Source organism: Camellia sinensis, chromosome 1 (genome assembly GCF_055761805.1).
Source record: "Camellia sinensis isolate YWXY chromosome 1, ASM5576180v1, whole genome shotgun sequence".
NCBI classification, from domain to species: Eukaryota; Viridiplantae; Streptophyta; class Magnoliopsida; order Ericales; family Theaceae; genus Camellia; species Camellia sinensis.
This window is the reverse complement of record NC_138961.1, coordinates 251,012,989-251,030,309: the sequence shown is the minus strand read 5'-3', so window position 1 is coordinate 251,030,309 and position 17,321 is coordinate 251,012,989. Positions and strand designations below refer to the sequence as shown.

Here is a 17,321-nt window from a genome sequence, read left to right as displayed (position 1 = left end):
AGACAGTGGAGAGGAAAAAGTTGAAGCAGCCTGATGATCATGATCCCCTAAAGGAGTAGAGTCAATGTGCTACCCATTTGAGAAACAAATCAGCATACATTACCCCAGAACCTTAAGACACAAACAATCCAAACAGATCCAGCAATGAAATGCATACCAAATGCATGTTGTCACTAGCGCAGGAAATGAAACAAGATAATTTTTTTAGAGATAAATGGTTGTAATTAATGGCATAAAATGCTTTTAGAAAAAATGCAGTGATTTCTTACTATTTTGAGATGGCCAGATTTCCTTACACAACTTGTCATGCCCCATAAACAATGTACTGCTGCAATTACACGGTCAATTCTACAAGATTTAAAAACAAAACCTAGTACCATACTAATGATCAGCCTCTGGAGCTTGAGCACTCATGTTGAAACTATCAAAACCTCCACTTGTAGGTGGCGCTGAATTAGCCGCCTGATACATAGCTGGGGTAACCATTGAGGTGGAAACACTAGCAGGAGTCATAGTGGTCCCTGGAACTGCTGATGGAGCACCCATTGGTGGAGGCCTTGGGAGGTTGGTAATTTGACCAGGCAAAGCAGCAGCAGCAGCAGGTGGCCCCACCATTGGTGGCATCACTGGTGCAGACATATAACCTGATAACATAAACAGTGATCAGATACAGAATATCCTTAAGGAAACAGGATAGATAATACATTGGGGCCGTTTGGTGCCACTCTACAGAACAGTGAATGAGATTTTCACCTCATTGGCTCCTCGTTCAATTCTTTCTAAGTCATTGGATCCTTTTCCACATTTGAGAATCTCCTCCTTTCTTCCACTCTGTCCCGAAGAGCAACTAGGACCAATTTAGTCACGTTTTCATGTTCCAATTGAACACTTCCCATTTTTCTTTTTGATTCTTCTCGAAGGAGAAGATTATTCTCGTTACCACAGCTCATGAAGCTGCTTATAGCTTTTTCTATTTTGGAAATATGAGCCATGGTGTTTGGTACAGCTTTTGTTTATAGCTTTTAAGGTAGAAGTAGCTCAAATAAGCTAAAAAAATTGATTACTAGGACGCAGGGGAGAGGTTTTTAGCTTCTATTTTCTTATTATCAACTTTCAACTAAGTAGAAGTTGTGCACCAAACAGCCCCATTAAATGGAGAGCCCCAGAAGTTCACCTAGGAATGCCATCACAAAGTGGGGGGGGTGGAAAACTACAGTTGTCAAAATTATACACAGCACGTTTCTCACTATTGAGGGAACGCAATCCAATGTATCTATTAAGGTTGCCTTTGAATTTATAGATTTGAAATGAAAAGATTAGGCATCAATAATTTGAGGAGTATAGTCTTCAATTCAGTGTAATGTTTTATATTTAGACATTAAGAATGGATTTAAAAGGCTTTATATTGATGAATTTCAAATAATTTGCTGAAAATAATTATTTAAAATCCTTTCATAAAAAATTCTACCTGTACAAGAATCTTAATAAAATACATGTCCCATACCTTTATTCAATCATCCACTTCAGAGTTATCAATCTACCTTCAATAGCCAATCTTCTTATAATTTTATAAAATTCAACTAAAATTCCTTTATTTGAAATCCACTTATCCAAAGCGAACTTAAGAAGATAGTGTGCTTTTTCATCTAAATAAATACCCGTGGTACAAAACCACTGAATGATAACAGTAATTAGAAGCTATGCAAGAAAGACATTTTAGTTTTCTGCTACTGCATAAAATGACTTGTAATTCTAACTAGGAATTTCATGAAACCCAAACAAAACTATATGGCTAGTCCTAAACATAATGTTTCACTAATGTTGATCAACGGTCCAAACCATATTACATTGCTAGGCTCCCAGCATGCGAGTGTTGTAAACAATGAAAATTACTGAACTATAAGCATACCACTAGTAGTACACTTAAGTATCACAAAAATCTGAGGAAAATGCATAGACAAAAAGACCCTGCACACGCCAAAGTATTAGCAAGAAATTTATATAGGTGTCAAGGAATAAGTACACACAGATACGTATATAAATATGTTCATGGTTGGACCTAAACAAATGGTCCGATCCCTGACATAAATATTCACCTGAAGAGTAAATCCACACCATGAACACGGCAATACCCTTACATGCCAGCCTAGTCTACAGTGAAAATAAATTATAAGAACGCAGGTAGTGATGAAATTAAATACCAACAAATTTGCGGGTTTAGATGCAAATGCATCCACACACAAGTCACTGCATCCACCAATAATTAGGACAAAATTAACACATAAGTTGGGTGTCAAGGAAGAAGTGTTAAACACACATCCTACCTGGAAGTGGTCTTGGCAAGACTGGTGGCCTAGCTCCAGGGATTAATGGTGAATTGACAGGTAACTGGGTGTTCCCTGCCATTGGCATCATTGGAGTGGGAAGAATAGGCACACGGGGCCTCAGTGCATTGTAAGCAGCACCAACTTGCTGGTATGCAGTAGTTTGCCCAAGATGTTCCTTGATCTTTTGGTGGATCAAACTTTGATTTTGTTGCGCCTCAAATTGCTGATAATAGGTTCTGGCATTTGCCTTTATAGATTAAATGTGTAAGAAACATAATGATGTGATCTACACTTCTAAGAAAAAATAGACATGTGCCTATACAATAATACCTTATGTTTGTACCCTGCATTGTGCTGCTCTCTGACAGAAGGCTGAAATCATAAAAAAAGAGATAGTAATACATATAGAACTCAAAAATTACTATCCAATTACGGTTGCAGAAGGAAAAAGGACGGGAGGGAGATATATTTCAAACTCGACAAACAACCAAGGCCTTGAAGCCCAAGTATTACACAGGAAAACGTCAAGGCTAGGGTCTTCTTTTTTTTTCAAGAAAATGTATGCTGTAATAATATTGTTGTCATCAGTTAACATAACTTGTTGGGTCTGGTGAGCAGTTCCCAGACAACAATGCTACCTTTGATAGATAACCAATGTTCTGTGAGGGTTAAAAATCTATCCGACATCGTTCATAATCTAATTAGAAGAGAGATAGTGTAAAGTTTAAATATTGGTAAACTTATCCCACATCGTTTAAAAGCAACGCAAAATGTCTGAATATAAGGGGTGATTGAGACATCTAATAATTGCCAAGCTAAGTAGCGTTAGCTTACGACTCAAGCGAGGGCACCAAAGTGGTTGGATGATGGTAAAGTTGATAGTTGGCTTCAACGCTTGAACTCAGGCTAGACCAGCGAACCTGTAGGTTCTAGCTAGCTTAGTTGAACTTAGGCTAAAACGATTAAACCACTAGGTTCTAGCTAGCTTGGTTGAACTCAGGCTAGACCGAGTAAACCTCTAGGTTCTAACTAGCTTAGTTGAACCCTGTAGGTTGTGGCCAGCTTAGTTGAACTCAAGCTAGACCAGTGAACCTGTGAGTTGTGCCCGGCCTAGTTGAACTTAGGCTAGACAGTGAACCTGTAGGTTCTCTGGCTATAGCTTTAGTTTAAGTCATTGGACAACCACTTCTTTTTTCTTTTTCTTTTTTTTTTGTTTAATAGAAAATTAAAAAAAATAATATTGTGATTATCAAGGACGGGCTTTTATTTTTCATGTATAAAATAAATAAATTAGTGTTGCTATGATCATGGACGGATCTTGAAAATTTGAAAATCTAAATATATACTTTCGCACCATGTGGATCAGTCCTTGGTGATGATTACAAAACACAAAAATGATGATTTTTTCTATTTCAATCAATAACATTTGGTGGGTTTGGCAACTAACCAAAAAAACCCTTTTTCTTTTTCTTTTGAATATTATATTTTTTAAATTTGTGTCAAAGATTTTACATTTTTTGTGCATCGAGTGTAGAAGGATCTAAAAACATCACCAACTTATTTTCACTTTTATTTTTAATGAATTGCTTTTCATTTTTTTATAACTTATTTGGTCCATGTAGTCAACTAGACTCTAAAACGCAAAGTTTTTTGAAATTTTTTGAAAAAAGTTCATTAAAAATGAACCCCAGTTCCACTAAATTTTCTAATTAGAAAAGGGATAGTGTAGAGTTTAAACACTGGTTGTAGTAGAATCTTAACTCAATCCCACATCGTTCATAATCTCATTAGAAAAGAGATAGTGTAAAATGTCAACATTGGTAGTAGCAAAATCGTGAACCTCTCGCACACTGTTTAAAAACAACCCATAATGTTTGAATATAAGGTGCGATTGAGACATCTAATATTTGCCGAGCTGAGTAGCGTTAGCTGGTGACTTAAGCGAGTGCACCAAGGTGGTTGGATGATGGTAAAGTTGAAAAGTGGGTTCGACGCTTGAACTCTGGGTAGACCAGTGAACGTGTTCGTTTTGGCTAGCCCAGGGTTTTTTTTTTTACATATATACAATAAAAAATTAATATTGTGATGACCAAGGACGGATATTTTTCAAGTATAAAATAAATAAATTAATATCGTTATGATCAAGGATGGATCGCCAAAATTTGAAAATCTATATATACTATCCCACTCTTTGGATCTATCCTTGGTGATGATGTTCAACATAAAAATAATGGTTTTTTCTATTTCAATCAATAAAATTTGGTGGCTTTCGGCAAACCAACTAAAAACTCTATCTTTTTTTTTTTTGAACGTTATTATTATTTTTTTAATTTGCCTCTAAAATTTTACATTTTTTTTGTATCTAGTGCAGAATGATCTAAAAACATCACCAATTTATTTTCACTTTTTTTTTAGTCAATTATTTTCCATTTTAATTTTATAACTTATTTGGTCTATACAATCGAGTAGACGCTAAAATGCAAAGTTTTTTAATTTTTTTTTAAAAACCTCTAGTACAAATGAAAAAAAAAATCCAAATACTTATCCCAGTTCCACTAAATTTTCTTTACGAAAAATTATAACTCAATAGTATTTTGAAAAACTAATTACAAATATTTAAATTTACCACTCTAATGTGGTTTTTTTTTTCTACACTTGCATTACTACCTACCTTTAAAATAATTCAAAATATATTCCAAGCAAAATAAACATTTAAAAGCTTTGAGTAGAGAGGATTTGGTGATGGTGGCGGTTGATGGTGGTTACGGGAGAGAAGGAAACATAATCTCATTAGAAAATAAATAGTGTAAAGTTTAAATATTGGTAGTAGTATAATCGTAAACTTATTAACAACCTAAAATAAAAAATAAAAAAAAAGAAAAACCTATTCATTTTCTTTTCATTTTTCTAACCCAACCATACAAAAGAAAAGAATTTAGCACCTTTCACTTCATTTTTTTTCTTTCTCTTTTCCTTTCCCGCCACAAATTCAAGATTCAAACATATTGAAAAAATACAAATAAAAATAAAAAAGGAATTCGTAAAAGGCCACTTTGCAGCTTGGCAATCAAGTTTTTGTTGAGTTTGAAGTCTTATTTGAAGTTTGGCTATCCGCTTTCCAATAAATTTTTTTGAAGTTTGGATATCAGCTTCCCAATAAAACTAATTAATTTGGATGGGAACCCTGCAGTTCCTATTGATTAGCCACGTCTACTCCATTATCACAGTGCATTCTAAGACTGAAATGACCTGAAGGAAATTTATTAATAAGAACAAAATGTGCAGCCATAATGGTTATAAAATACCATGTCACTTATCAACCATTTCAATCTATTATGATTTGATTCTAGCAGCTACATTGTAAATACTTTAACAATCAAGACGTCATTTTTCACATTTGATATACCTACTTCAGCACATTATTTTGCAAAGTAATTTAGTGCTTGAAAAATGGAACCACACCACATAAGGGATTTGAAGCAATTTTACTTAAACAAAAAGACAATGTGACATAAGTATGTAACATAACCACGTGGTATATAAACACATTAACAAACTATGGTATAAGAATTAGTCATGTTGAGTGAAGGATTAGATTTCTTACCAGAGAAAGGAAACGGAGAGAGGGGATGGCGGTTGGTCCTTGTAGGTGGGGAAGACAAAAGACGGTTCGGTGATGGTGGCGGACGATGGAGGCTACTACGGAAGAGAAGGAAACATAATCTCATTAGAAAAAAGATAGTGTAAAGTTTAAATATTGGTAATAGTAGAATCGTAAATCTATCCCACATCGTTCATAATCTAATTAGAAGAGAGATAGAGTAAAGTTTAAATATTGGTAAACTTATCCCACATCGTTTAAAAGCAACGCAAAATGTCTGAATATAAGGGGTGATTGAGACATCTAATAATTGCCAAGCTAAGTAGCGTTAGCTTACGACTCAAGCGAGGGCACCAAAGTGGTTGGATGATGGTAAAGTTGATAGTTGGCTTCAACACTTGAACTCAGGCTAGACCAGCGAACCTGTAGGTTCTAGCTAGCTTAGTTGAACTTAGGCTAAAACGATTAAACCACTAGGTTCTAGCTAGCTTGGTTGAACTTAGGCTAGACCGAGTAAACCTCTAGGTTCTAGCTAGCTTAGTTGAACCCTGTAGGTTGTGGCCAGCTTAGTTGAACTTAAGCTAGACCAGTGAACCTGTGAGTTGTGCCCGGCCTAGTTGAACTTAGGCTAGACAGTGAACCTGTAGGTTCTCTGGCTATAGCTTTAGTTTAAGTCATTGGACAACCACTTCTTTTTTCTTTTCTTTTTGTAATAGAAAATTAAAAAAAAAATAATATTGCGATTATCAAGGACGGGCTTTTATTTTTCATGTATAAAATAAATAAATTAGTGTTGTTATGATCATGGACGGATCTTGAAAATTTGAAAATCTAAATATATACTTTCGCACCCTGTGGATCAGTCCTTGGTGATGATTACAAAACATAAAAATGATGATTTTTTCTATTTCAATCAATAACATTTGGTGGGTTTGGCAACTAAACAAAAAAACTCTTTTTCTTTTTCTTTTGAATATTATATTTTTTAAATTCGTGTCAAAGATTTTATATTTTTTGTGCATCGAGTGTAGAATGATCTAAAAACATCACCAACTTATTTTCACTTTTATTTTTAATGAATTGCTTTTCATTTTTTTATAACTTATTTGGTCCATGTAGTCGAGTAGACTCTAAAACGCAAAGTTTTTTGAAAAAAGTTCATTAAAAATGAACCCCAATTCCACTAAATTTTCTAATTAGAAAAGAGATAATGTAGAGTTTAAACACTAGTTGTAGTAGAATCATAACTCAATCCCACATCGTTCATAATCTCATTAGAAAAAAGACAGTGTAAAATTTCAACATTGGTAGTAGCAAAATCATGAACCCCTCGCACATTGTTTAAAAACAACCCATAATGTTTGAATATAAGGTGTGATTGAGACATCTAATAATTGCCGAGCTGAGTAGCGTTAGCTGGTGACTTAAGCGAGTGCACCACGGTGGTTGGATGATGGTAAAGTTGAAAGGTGGGTTCGGCGCTTGAACTCTGGGTAGACCAGTGAACGTGTTCATTCTGGCTAGCCCAAGGTTTTTTTTTTTAACATGTATACATTAAAAAATTAATATTGTGATGACCAAGGATGGATTTTTTTCATGTCTAAAATAAATAAATTAATATCGTTATGATCAAGGATGGATCCCCGAAATTTGAAAATCTAAATATACTATCGCAGCCTTTGGATCTATCCTTGGTGATGATGTTCAACATAAAAATAATGGTTTTTTCTATTTCAATCAATAAAATTTGGTGGCTTTTGGCAAACCAACTAAAAACTCTATCTTTTTTTTTTTTTTTTGGAAATGTAATTATTTTTTTTTAATTTGTCACTATATTCTTACATTTTTTGTGTATCTAGTGTAGAATGATCAAAAAATATCACCAACTTATTTTCATTTTTTTTTTAGTCAATTATTTTCCATTTTAATTTTATAACTTATTTGGTCTATACAATCGAGTAGATGCTAAAATGCAAAGTTTTTTAAATTTTTTTTGAAAAACCTCTAGTACAAATGAAACAAAAAAAAAATAAAATCCAAATACTTACCCCAGTTCCACTAAATTTTCTTTACGAAAAAATACAACTCAATAGTATTTTGGAAAAATAATTACAAATTTTTAAATTTACCACTCTAATGTGGTTTTTTTTTTCTACACTTGCATTACTACCTACCATTTAAATAATTCAAAATATATTCCAAGCAAAATAAACATTTAAAAGCTTTGACCAGAGAGGATTTGGTGATGGTGTCGGTTGATGGTGTTTACGGGAGAGAAGGAAACATAATCTCATTTGAAAAATAGATAGTGTAAAGTTTAAATATTGGTAGTAGTATAATCGTAAACTTATTAACAACCTAAAATAAAAAATAAAAAATAAAGAAAAAGAAAAACCTATTCATTTTCTTTTCATTTTTCTAACCCAACCATACAAAAGAAAAGAATTTAGCACCTTTCACTTCATTTTTTTTCTTTCTCTTTTCCTTTCCCTCCACAAATTCAAGATTCAAACATATTGAAAAGATACAAATAAAAATAAAAAAGGAATTCGTAAAAGGCCACTTTGCAGCTTGGCAATCAAGTTTTTGTTGAGTTTTAAGTCTTTTTTGAAGTTTGGCTATCCGCTTTCCAATAAATTTTTTTCAAGTTTGGATATCAGCTTCCCAATAAAACTAATTAATTTGGATGGGAACCCTGCAGTTCCGATTGATTAGCCACGTCTACTCCATTATCACAATGCATTCTAAGACTAAAATGACCTGAAGGAAATTTATTAATAAGAAGAAACTGTGCAACCATAATGGTTATAAAATACCATGTCACTTATCAGCTATTTCAATCTGTTTTGATTTGATTCTAGCAGCTACGTTGTAAATACTTTAACAATCAAGACGTCATTTTTCACATTTGATATACCTACTTCAGCACATTATTTTGCAAAGTAATTTAGTGCTTGAAAAATGGAACCACACCACATAAGGGATTTGAAGCAATTTTACTTAAACAAAAAGACAATGTGACATAAGTATGTAACATAACCAGGTGGTATATAAACACATTAACAAACTATGGTATAAGAATTAGTCATGTTGAGTGAAGGATTAGATTTCTTACCAGAGAAAGGAAAAGGGAGAGAGGGGATGGCGGTTGGTCCTTGTAGGTGGGGAAGACAAAAGACGGTTCGGTGACGGTGGCGGACGATGGCGGCTACTACGGAAGAGAAGGAAACATAATCTCATTAGAAAAAAGATAGTGTAAAGTTTAAATATTGGTAGTAGTAGAATCGTAAATCTATCCCACATCGTTCATAATCTAATTAGAAGAGAGATAGTGTAAAGTTTAAATATTGGTAAACTTATCCCACATCGTTTAAAAGCAACGCAAAATGTCTGAATATAAGGGGTGATTGAGACATCTAATAATTGCCAAGCTAAGTAGCGTTAGCTTACGACTCAAGCGAGGGCACCAAAGTGGTTGGATGATGGTAAAGTTGATAGTTGGCTTCAACGCTTGAACTCAGGCTAGACCAGCGAACCTGTAGGTTCTAGCTAGCTTAGTTGAACTTAGGCTAAAACGATTAAACCACTAGGTTCTAGCTAGCTTGGTTGAACTCAGGCTAGACCGAGTAAACCTCTAGGTTCTAGCTAGCTTAGTTGAACCCTGTAGGTTGTGGCCAGCTTAGTCGAACTGAAGCTAGACCAGTGAACCTGTGAGTTGTGCCCGGCCTAGTTGAACTTAGGCTAGACAGTGAACCTGTAGGTTCTCTGGCTATAGCTTTAGTTTAAGTCATTGGACAACCACTTCTTTTTTCTTTTTCTTTTTTTTTTGTTTAATAGAAAATTAAAAAAAATAATATTGTGATTATCAAGGACGGGCTTTTATTTTTCATGTATAAAATAAATAAATTAGTGTTGTTATGATCATGGATGGATCTTGAAAATTTGAAAATCTAAATATATATACTTTCGCACCCTGTGGATCAGTCCTTGGTGATGATTACAAAACATAAAAATGATGATTTTTTCTATTTCAATCAATAACATTTGGTGGGTTTGGCAACTAACAAAAAAAAAACTCTTTTTCTTTTTCTTTTGAATATTATATTTTTTAAATTTGTGTCAAAGATTTTACATTTTTTGTGCATCGAGTGTAGAAGGATCTAAAAACATCACCAACTTATTTTCACTTTTATTTTTAATGAATTGTTTTTCATTTTTTTATAACTTATTTGGTCCATGTAGTCGAGTAAACTCTAAAACGCAAAGTTTTTTGAAATTTTTTGAAAAAAGTTCACTAGAAATGAACCCCAGTTCCACTAAATTTTCTAATTAGAAAAGAGATGGTGTAGAGTTTAAACACTGGTTGTAGTAGAATCATAACTCAATCCCACATCGTTCATAATCTCATTAGAAAAGAGATAGTGTAAAATTTCAACATTGGTAGTAGCAAAATCGTGAACCCCTCGCACATTGTTTAAAAACAACCCATAATGTTTGAATATAAGGTGTGATTGAGACATCTAATAATTGCCGAGCTGAGTAGCGTTAGCTGGTGACTTAAGCGAGTGCACCAAGGTGGTTGGATGATGGTAAAGTTGAAAGGCGGGTTCGACGCTTGAACTCTGGGTAGACCAGTGAACATGTTCATTCTGGCTAGCCCAAGGTTTTTTTTTTACATGTATACAATAAAAAATTAATATTGTGATGACCAAGGATGGATTTTTTTCGTATATAAAATAAATAAATTAATATCGTTATGATCAAGGATGGATCCCCAAAATTTGAAAATCTAAATATACTTTCGCACGTTGGGGATCTGTCCATGGTGATGACTATGCAACATAAAAATGATGGTTTTTCTATTTCAATCAATAAAATTTGGTGGGATTGGCAACTAACTAAAAAAACTATTTTTTTTATTTTTTTATTTTTTTTGAATATTATTTTTTTATTTTTATATTTGCATCAAAAATTTTACATTTTTTTCTGTCTAGTGTAGAATGATTTAAAAACATCACCAACAAGATAGAACTCACACAATGCTGAAACCTTAATTATTCTTGCATGACTCTTTTTTGTGGTAAGTGATATTTACAGTCACCATTTTGGGGGCATTATCACGAGCTGAAGAATACATGGGAATTGCCCCGTCACTATTGATGAAGAAAACCGAAATTAGAAAAAAAAAAAAAATGTGACCTTTTTAGATTTTGTGTTCCCTAAGGCAATGCATTGTAAACAAAACAATATATTATAAGGCAATGACAGAACTGTCATACCTGCTACACTGTTGACAATAACTCTAGCAGTCTTTGACTGAACATCACAAACTTTATGCCTTTTGTGGTAGCTCTTTGAGGAGCTCAAGTCCTTGTTACACTGGTGAACTTGGCAAACATGTGGTATGACAAGTTCAGAACGTGTCCCTTTCAAATTTCATGTTTTGGAGATCAAAAATATAATTAACTCTAGAATTATTATGTTTCTTACATTATATTGATTTAACTATTTTCTTATTTTATCATTTTTTTTAACTTTACAAGAATTAATTAATATAAATATGCATGTATGCCCTAAGGACAAAACAGTTTTTAGTGAATTATTAATAAAATGCATCAAATTTCAAATTATTTGTGATTGTTCTTGCCACTTGTTTTAGAAATGTTTTCCTGCATTCAGACGCACAGCCAATCAGCCATAAAAAAAAAAAAAAAAAAAAGAAAAAAAAAAAGAATGACACTTCCTTTTTAAAGATTATGAATTATGAAAGTTTATGCTTCAATTTGGTGAGAGAGAGAGAGAGGGTGCTTGTCAAAGTGCGTCGGTGCTTATCTAACCTATCACCATAATATTTTAGTTTTACATGTTCTTCCAATATTCTGGTCTTTTTATTTATTTATTTATTACATAATACCCAAAAAAGTCAATACATAGAATAATTATTACATAATACTCAAAAAATAATAATAATAATCCTACAACAGGAAAGAACCAAACAACTAAAGAAGAAATCATTTGAGAATGTACAGGTATGACCAATAGGATTCCAATTTGTTTGTTTGGACTATGAATTTATATTAGTTAATATCATTAAAATGGGAATTTCTACTATACAAACCTCCTGCCATATGCACCCTTAAGTTATATTATATTCTTCTTTAATTATGACTAATTTTTTTTTTTAAATTATGAACTTATTTTAATTATGATTCATGAGATCTTTAATTATATCTCATGTATCGTTTAGTTATGACTTTTTTTTTTTTAATTATGACTCAAAAAGTATGAACTTTAATCATTTTCTTCTTTAATTATGAGATGCATAGTACCATAGTCTTTTCCCATTAAAATAGGACCTTTTTTTAAAAAAATATAATTATTGTTAAACAAACAGATAGGTCTAACTATTTGTATACTTTTCATTTTAATTATTATTAATTTTATGTTGAAATTTTTAATTCCAAAAGTGAAGTGTAAAATTATTAAGTTTTGTGCAATTATATTGGTCAATCGAAATAAAATTAAGATTTAAAAGGCAATAAAACACATAGTTAGATTCTATTGTGCACAGACTAAAGTCCCATTTTTAAATTTGTATATTTATTTATTTTCCCTAATTTATTATATTTGATAAGATTATGTTTGTTGCGATCCTTACGTAAAATTTTGCCTATGTACCACCATGATCAAACTGAAAGAATCTATATGTATGTACATATATATATATATATATATATATATATACATATTTAAATTCTTTTATATATTTGAGAAGATGAGAAACAAATATTTTCAAAAAAGTTGGCACTCCAGTGGTCTACCACTTTTGTCACTATTGAATTCGACTACAAAATTTCACAGTAAGTTCACATGTTTGCAAATCCACCATGAATTTTTCAAAACTTTATATAAGATGAATCTTAGCTCAAGAGCCTTGATGCCATCCATCAAATTTGTATAAATTACTTTTATTTTTCATGGAGGCCAACTTGACACTTCGCACATTAATGCACATGAAATCTCATTCAGTAAAAAATAATAATAAAGTAGAAAATGATTCTGAACATTGCTTTTATTGCTATTGTATCAAGGCTCATCACATATATTAAGATATTATGCAATATAGCTTTAGAAACAACCATAGTTCTTGCAGCATGCATGCTAATAGTTTCTCACATTTCAAGAGTTTCTTTCAAGCTCTGTCGAGTTTCCCCTGTAGACAAGAAGCACGTAATGAGACAAGTCCAATGATCTTGTCTTTCAATTTTCCAAGAAAATGAAAATAAGCATCTCTCCAATGTTTTTTGATTATCAAAGTGCCACAGACTCCCCAAAAGCCCACAAAGAATCCCAATACTATAGTGATGTAGAACAGTAGCTTTTCAAACTTGCCCTCATCATTTGTGTCTTCTTTATCCCGATTAGGAGCTTGCCCACCGTCATTAGTACACTTGGTTGTCAATGGAAACCCACAAAGTGCAAGATTACCCTCGTAAATTGATGGATCAATGAGGGTTTGGAGTTGGTTGCTTGTGGGGATTTTACCTGACAAGTCGTTATATGACAAATTCAAGTGATTTAAAAAAGTTAAGGATGTCATGCTCGGTGGAATAGGCCCTGAAAGTTTATTCTTTGAGAGGTCAAGTGTTTCTAACCATTCCAAATTTCCAATCTTCCCTGGTATCTTTCCTCTCAAGTGATTCATTGATAAGTTCAAGGTACCCAATTTGAAAAGGCCGGTTAGTTCTTCAGGAATATCCCCCGACAAATTATTGTTGGACAGGTCAAGACTATTTACAAGGTAAAGGTTGGAATCCTGATAGACTAGTATTATTCCCTTTGCAACCACCTGCAAGTGCCCCTCGTATCGATTAGTATCTGGGTCAATTTTCAATCCACTCAGGTTACCGAAACAAGGTGGAATTATTCCTGATAGCTTATTTTGTGAAAGGTCCAATATGTGAAGTGTAGAAAGGGTACATATTTGTGAAGGAATATTTCCAACAAAGGAATTATTCCGCAAACGGAGAATCAAGAGAGATGGCATGCTTTCTCCTATCCAAGTCGGAATGTGTCCAGATATTTGATTGTCACCAATATCGAAGGTTTCCATGGCTGTACAGTTTTTCAAGGCGGAAGGAACTTCCCCTGAAAGATTGTTCCTAGAGAGAAACAAGAATACGAGGAAATTTAGAGAACCTATTGAGTTTGGTATTGAACCAGATAGACTATTGTTTGACATATCAATATAGTACAAGTATGGCATATCATTCCAAAAGTCAGGAATTTCTCCAGATAGATAATTGTTTGAGATTGCTAGGTTTGTCAAAGCAGTCAGATTACCTATGGATAAGGGAATGCTACCATTTAGAAAGTTCCTAGAGATATCTAAGTCTGTTAACTGGGGCATTACTTCACCAATGTCTAGAGGAACCGGTCCAACGAACAAGTTATCCCTCAGATATAATGTGCTCACATTGGAAGACCAGAGCGGGAGAGGACCCTCAAAGCGGTTTGAACTAAGATCAACATTGGCAAAGTCATTAAACCGTAATGAGTTAGGCACTGGTCCACTTAGGGTATTATAAGATACCTCTAGATCACTGAGCTGCAAATCCAACTTCCAAAACCAGTCTGGTAAGGTGTCTGAAATTCTAGCATTGTTGAGAACCAAAGTATTCAATTCACTCTGATTTCGAAGCCATGTTGGGAATTTGGGTCCCAACTGGCATGATCTGATGTTGATGTATGTGAGTTTGAAAGGAGGAATCCAATCAGAACTGATGTTGAAAATCATTGAAATATTTGGTGATCCTTTAAAAATTGAGATTTCCCTCAAGTTTGAGAGATTTGCAAAATGAGCTTCAGTAACAACACCTTCCCATGAATTCTCAGAGAGCTCCAATACAACTAACGACGAGAGCTGCCCAAGGTTTTGTGGGATGCTCCCCATCATTTGATTGTTGGAGAGGTATAATTCCTCCAAAGAAGACAAATTTCCAATGGAGTTCGGAATCGACCCTTTGAACAAGTTATTCCGGAGTAAAAGAGACTGCAAATTCTTTAGGAATCCTAACGAATTTGGCAGGTTGCCGGTCAGTTGATTGTTTCCGAGGTCCAATGTCTCCAACCTACTATCGGGGCATCTAGACAAACTATTGATGAATTCGGTTACCTCTCCTGTGATATTATTGTATGAAAGTTGCAGCATCTGCAAATTACAGAGCTTCCCTAGGCTTCTTGACAACTGGCCTCCAATGAAATAATTTTTTGAGAGATCAAGTTGGGCAAGGGTGCTAAGATTGAACAACCAATGGGGTATTGTGGAGTTGAAGCCATTGTTGGAGAGGTCAAGCAATGAAAGAGACGTAAAATTAATTGAGGGAAGAGAGGGTGGAAGATTGAGAAGGGCACACTGAGGCATGTGCAATTCTGAAAGGGAAGGAAGCGAGTTAACTGTTTGAAGCCAATAGGATGCAGCCTTGCTAAGATCCACACCTCCCAAATTAAGGTATTTTAGAGAAGAAAGACTGGATATCCATCTCAAATCATTAACATTTGAATCATTGAATTGAAAACTCAAATCAAGATAAAGTAAGCTTGAAAGGTTTCCAAGATTTGGCGGGATTGTCCCACCAAAGGATGCACTAGAGAGATTAAGATATCTTAACTTTGTGAGGGATCCAAAGAAAGTAGGAATTTGGATCCCTCCAAAGTTATTCATGCTGAGGTCTATGTAACTCAAATGTTTCAAGTCGAGCAAAGAAGGATTGATCTCACCTCTTAGTTCGTGGATATTAGAACTATGTGGAAATGGGTTGCTGAGGTTGAGCTCGATGACATTTCCAGTTTTGTTGTTGCAGGTCACTCCACTCCAAGTACAATAATTTTCTCCAACCCAAGAAGAGAGTCGGCCTGAAGGATCCGTGAGACTGTCCTTGAACTTGAGAAGTGCTTTCTTCTCAATTTCTATACTGGAGCAGAGTTTAATGGTTTCTAGAAACAGTAATCCTGACACGAGAATGAGGAAGAGAAGTTGAAGGGACCCACTTCCCATAGCCATATGTGCTGGTGCAAGAGTATACAACAACGAGAGTATTTGTTGTGAGTTGTGTCTATAGTAACTCATTGCAAATATATATATTGAAGGATGGATGTTCAAGTGGGAACGTGTAATGGAGTCAATTTTCTTTTTGTGTGGTTGGCCTCGTGGACTTGACTCATACTGATTTTATTGCAACAATGAGAGTTTTTTTTAAAATATTTTTTAGGGTAAATTACATTGGCATTTTCTGAAGTTTATGTTTATTACAATTTTTTTTTTCACCTTTTGAAAATTACATCCCCTTCCTGAAGTTTAAAATTTCATTATAGATTGTCCGTTGAGGTTTAAAGTTTCATAACAGTTCCCCTCTTACCGTAATAATCATTATACATAAAATTAAATTAACAGAGAAGTCAGTGTAATCTTTCAAATGTGAGAGAAAACTGTAATAAATATAAATCTCAGGAGGTGTGAATATAATTTATCCTATTTTTTATTAACTGCTTATTAAGATTAGAGTTGCTATGTTAGGTGAAGGACGGATGTTGAAGTCGGAACATGTATTGGAGTCAATTTTCTTTGGCTTATTTTGGCAACGGGTTTGGTTATGGTGTGCAACTTACACCTTACACCTTATACCTTACACTTACACCTTACACTTACACCTTTTGTAAAAAATTAAACCTTACACTTACACCTTTTTTGAGGTTGCACACCATGTGCAACCCACTTACACCTTACACCTTACACCTTACACTTACACCTTACACTTACACCTTATACTTATACTTACACCTTACACTTACACTTTTTGTGTAAGTGGCACATGGTGTGCACTTGCACACTTAAGAAAACTCCTTTGGGAACATAGTTTTTAGTCACTTTTTTTGGTTAGTAGTAAAAGCTAAAAGTTAGCTTTTTTAGCTTTTTTTTCATTTGGGAAGTTGGTTTTTAGCCAACGGTGAAATTACAATTTTACCCCTCATGGGTCAAAATGTGTTACATAGGTGAAGTTGTAAATATTTTAAATAAATGGGGATAGTTTGGTCATTTTATTATGATTTGACATCATAAACAAATATTAATCAAAAAAGTCAAAAGTCACTTTTTATCAACTTTCCAAATCATTTGTCTAAAAAAGCCAAAAATTTGATTAAAAGCCAAAAAATTACTTTTTACCATCTTCCCAAAACAACCCTTTGTGTGGGGTTGGCCCTCGAAGACTTGACTCATACTGGTAACAAGGGTATTTATGAATTTTTCTTACAAACAGACACTAACTAATGATTTGTCTTGTAACGCGACAAATCTTTTGCTTTATAAAGAAAACATTTTTTATTATAAAGAA

At 33.8% G+C, this 17,321-nt stretch overlaps 1 protein-coding gene across 6 annotated transcripts; it reads right to left on the bottom strand.

Annotated features, from left to right (window-relative positions):
• Positions 1-242: 242 nt before the first annotated feature.
• Positions 243-16,243, bottom strand: LOC145806137 (U1 small nuclear ribonucleoprotein C-like). Of its 6 annotated transcripts, none has more exons than XM_082902184.1 (7): positions 15,709-16,243; positions 11,208-11,315; positions 9,044-9,139; positions 5,932-6,023; positions 2,658-2,699; positions 2,325-2,574; positions 243-644 (listed from the first exon to the last, which is right to left on the bottom strand). In XM_082902184.1, exons 1-7 carry the CDS (start codon positions 16,055-16,057, stop codon positions 382-384), a joined length of 1,200 nt encoding a protein of 399 aa, XP_082758310.1. In that variant the 5' UTR covers positions 16,058-16,243; the 3' UTR covers positions 243-381. The 6 variants fall into 6 exon arrangements, with proteins under 6 accessions (XP_082758310.1, XP_082758306.1, XP_082758307.1 ...); XM_082902180.1 differs by having other exon boundaries at positions 244-644; positions 5,932-6,026; XM_082902181.1 differs by having other exon boundaries at positions 244-644; positions 5,932-6,026; positions 9,044-9,136.
• Positions 16,244-17,321: the final 1,078 nt, after the last annotated feature.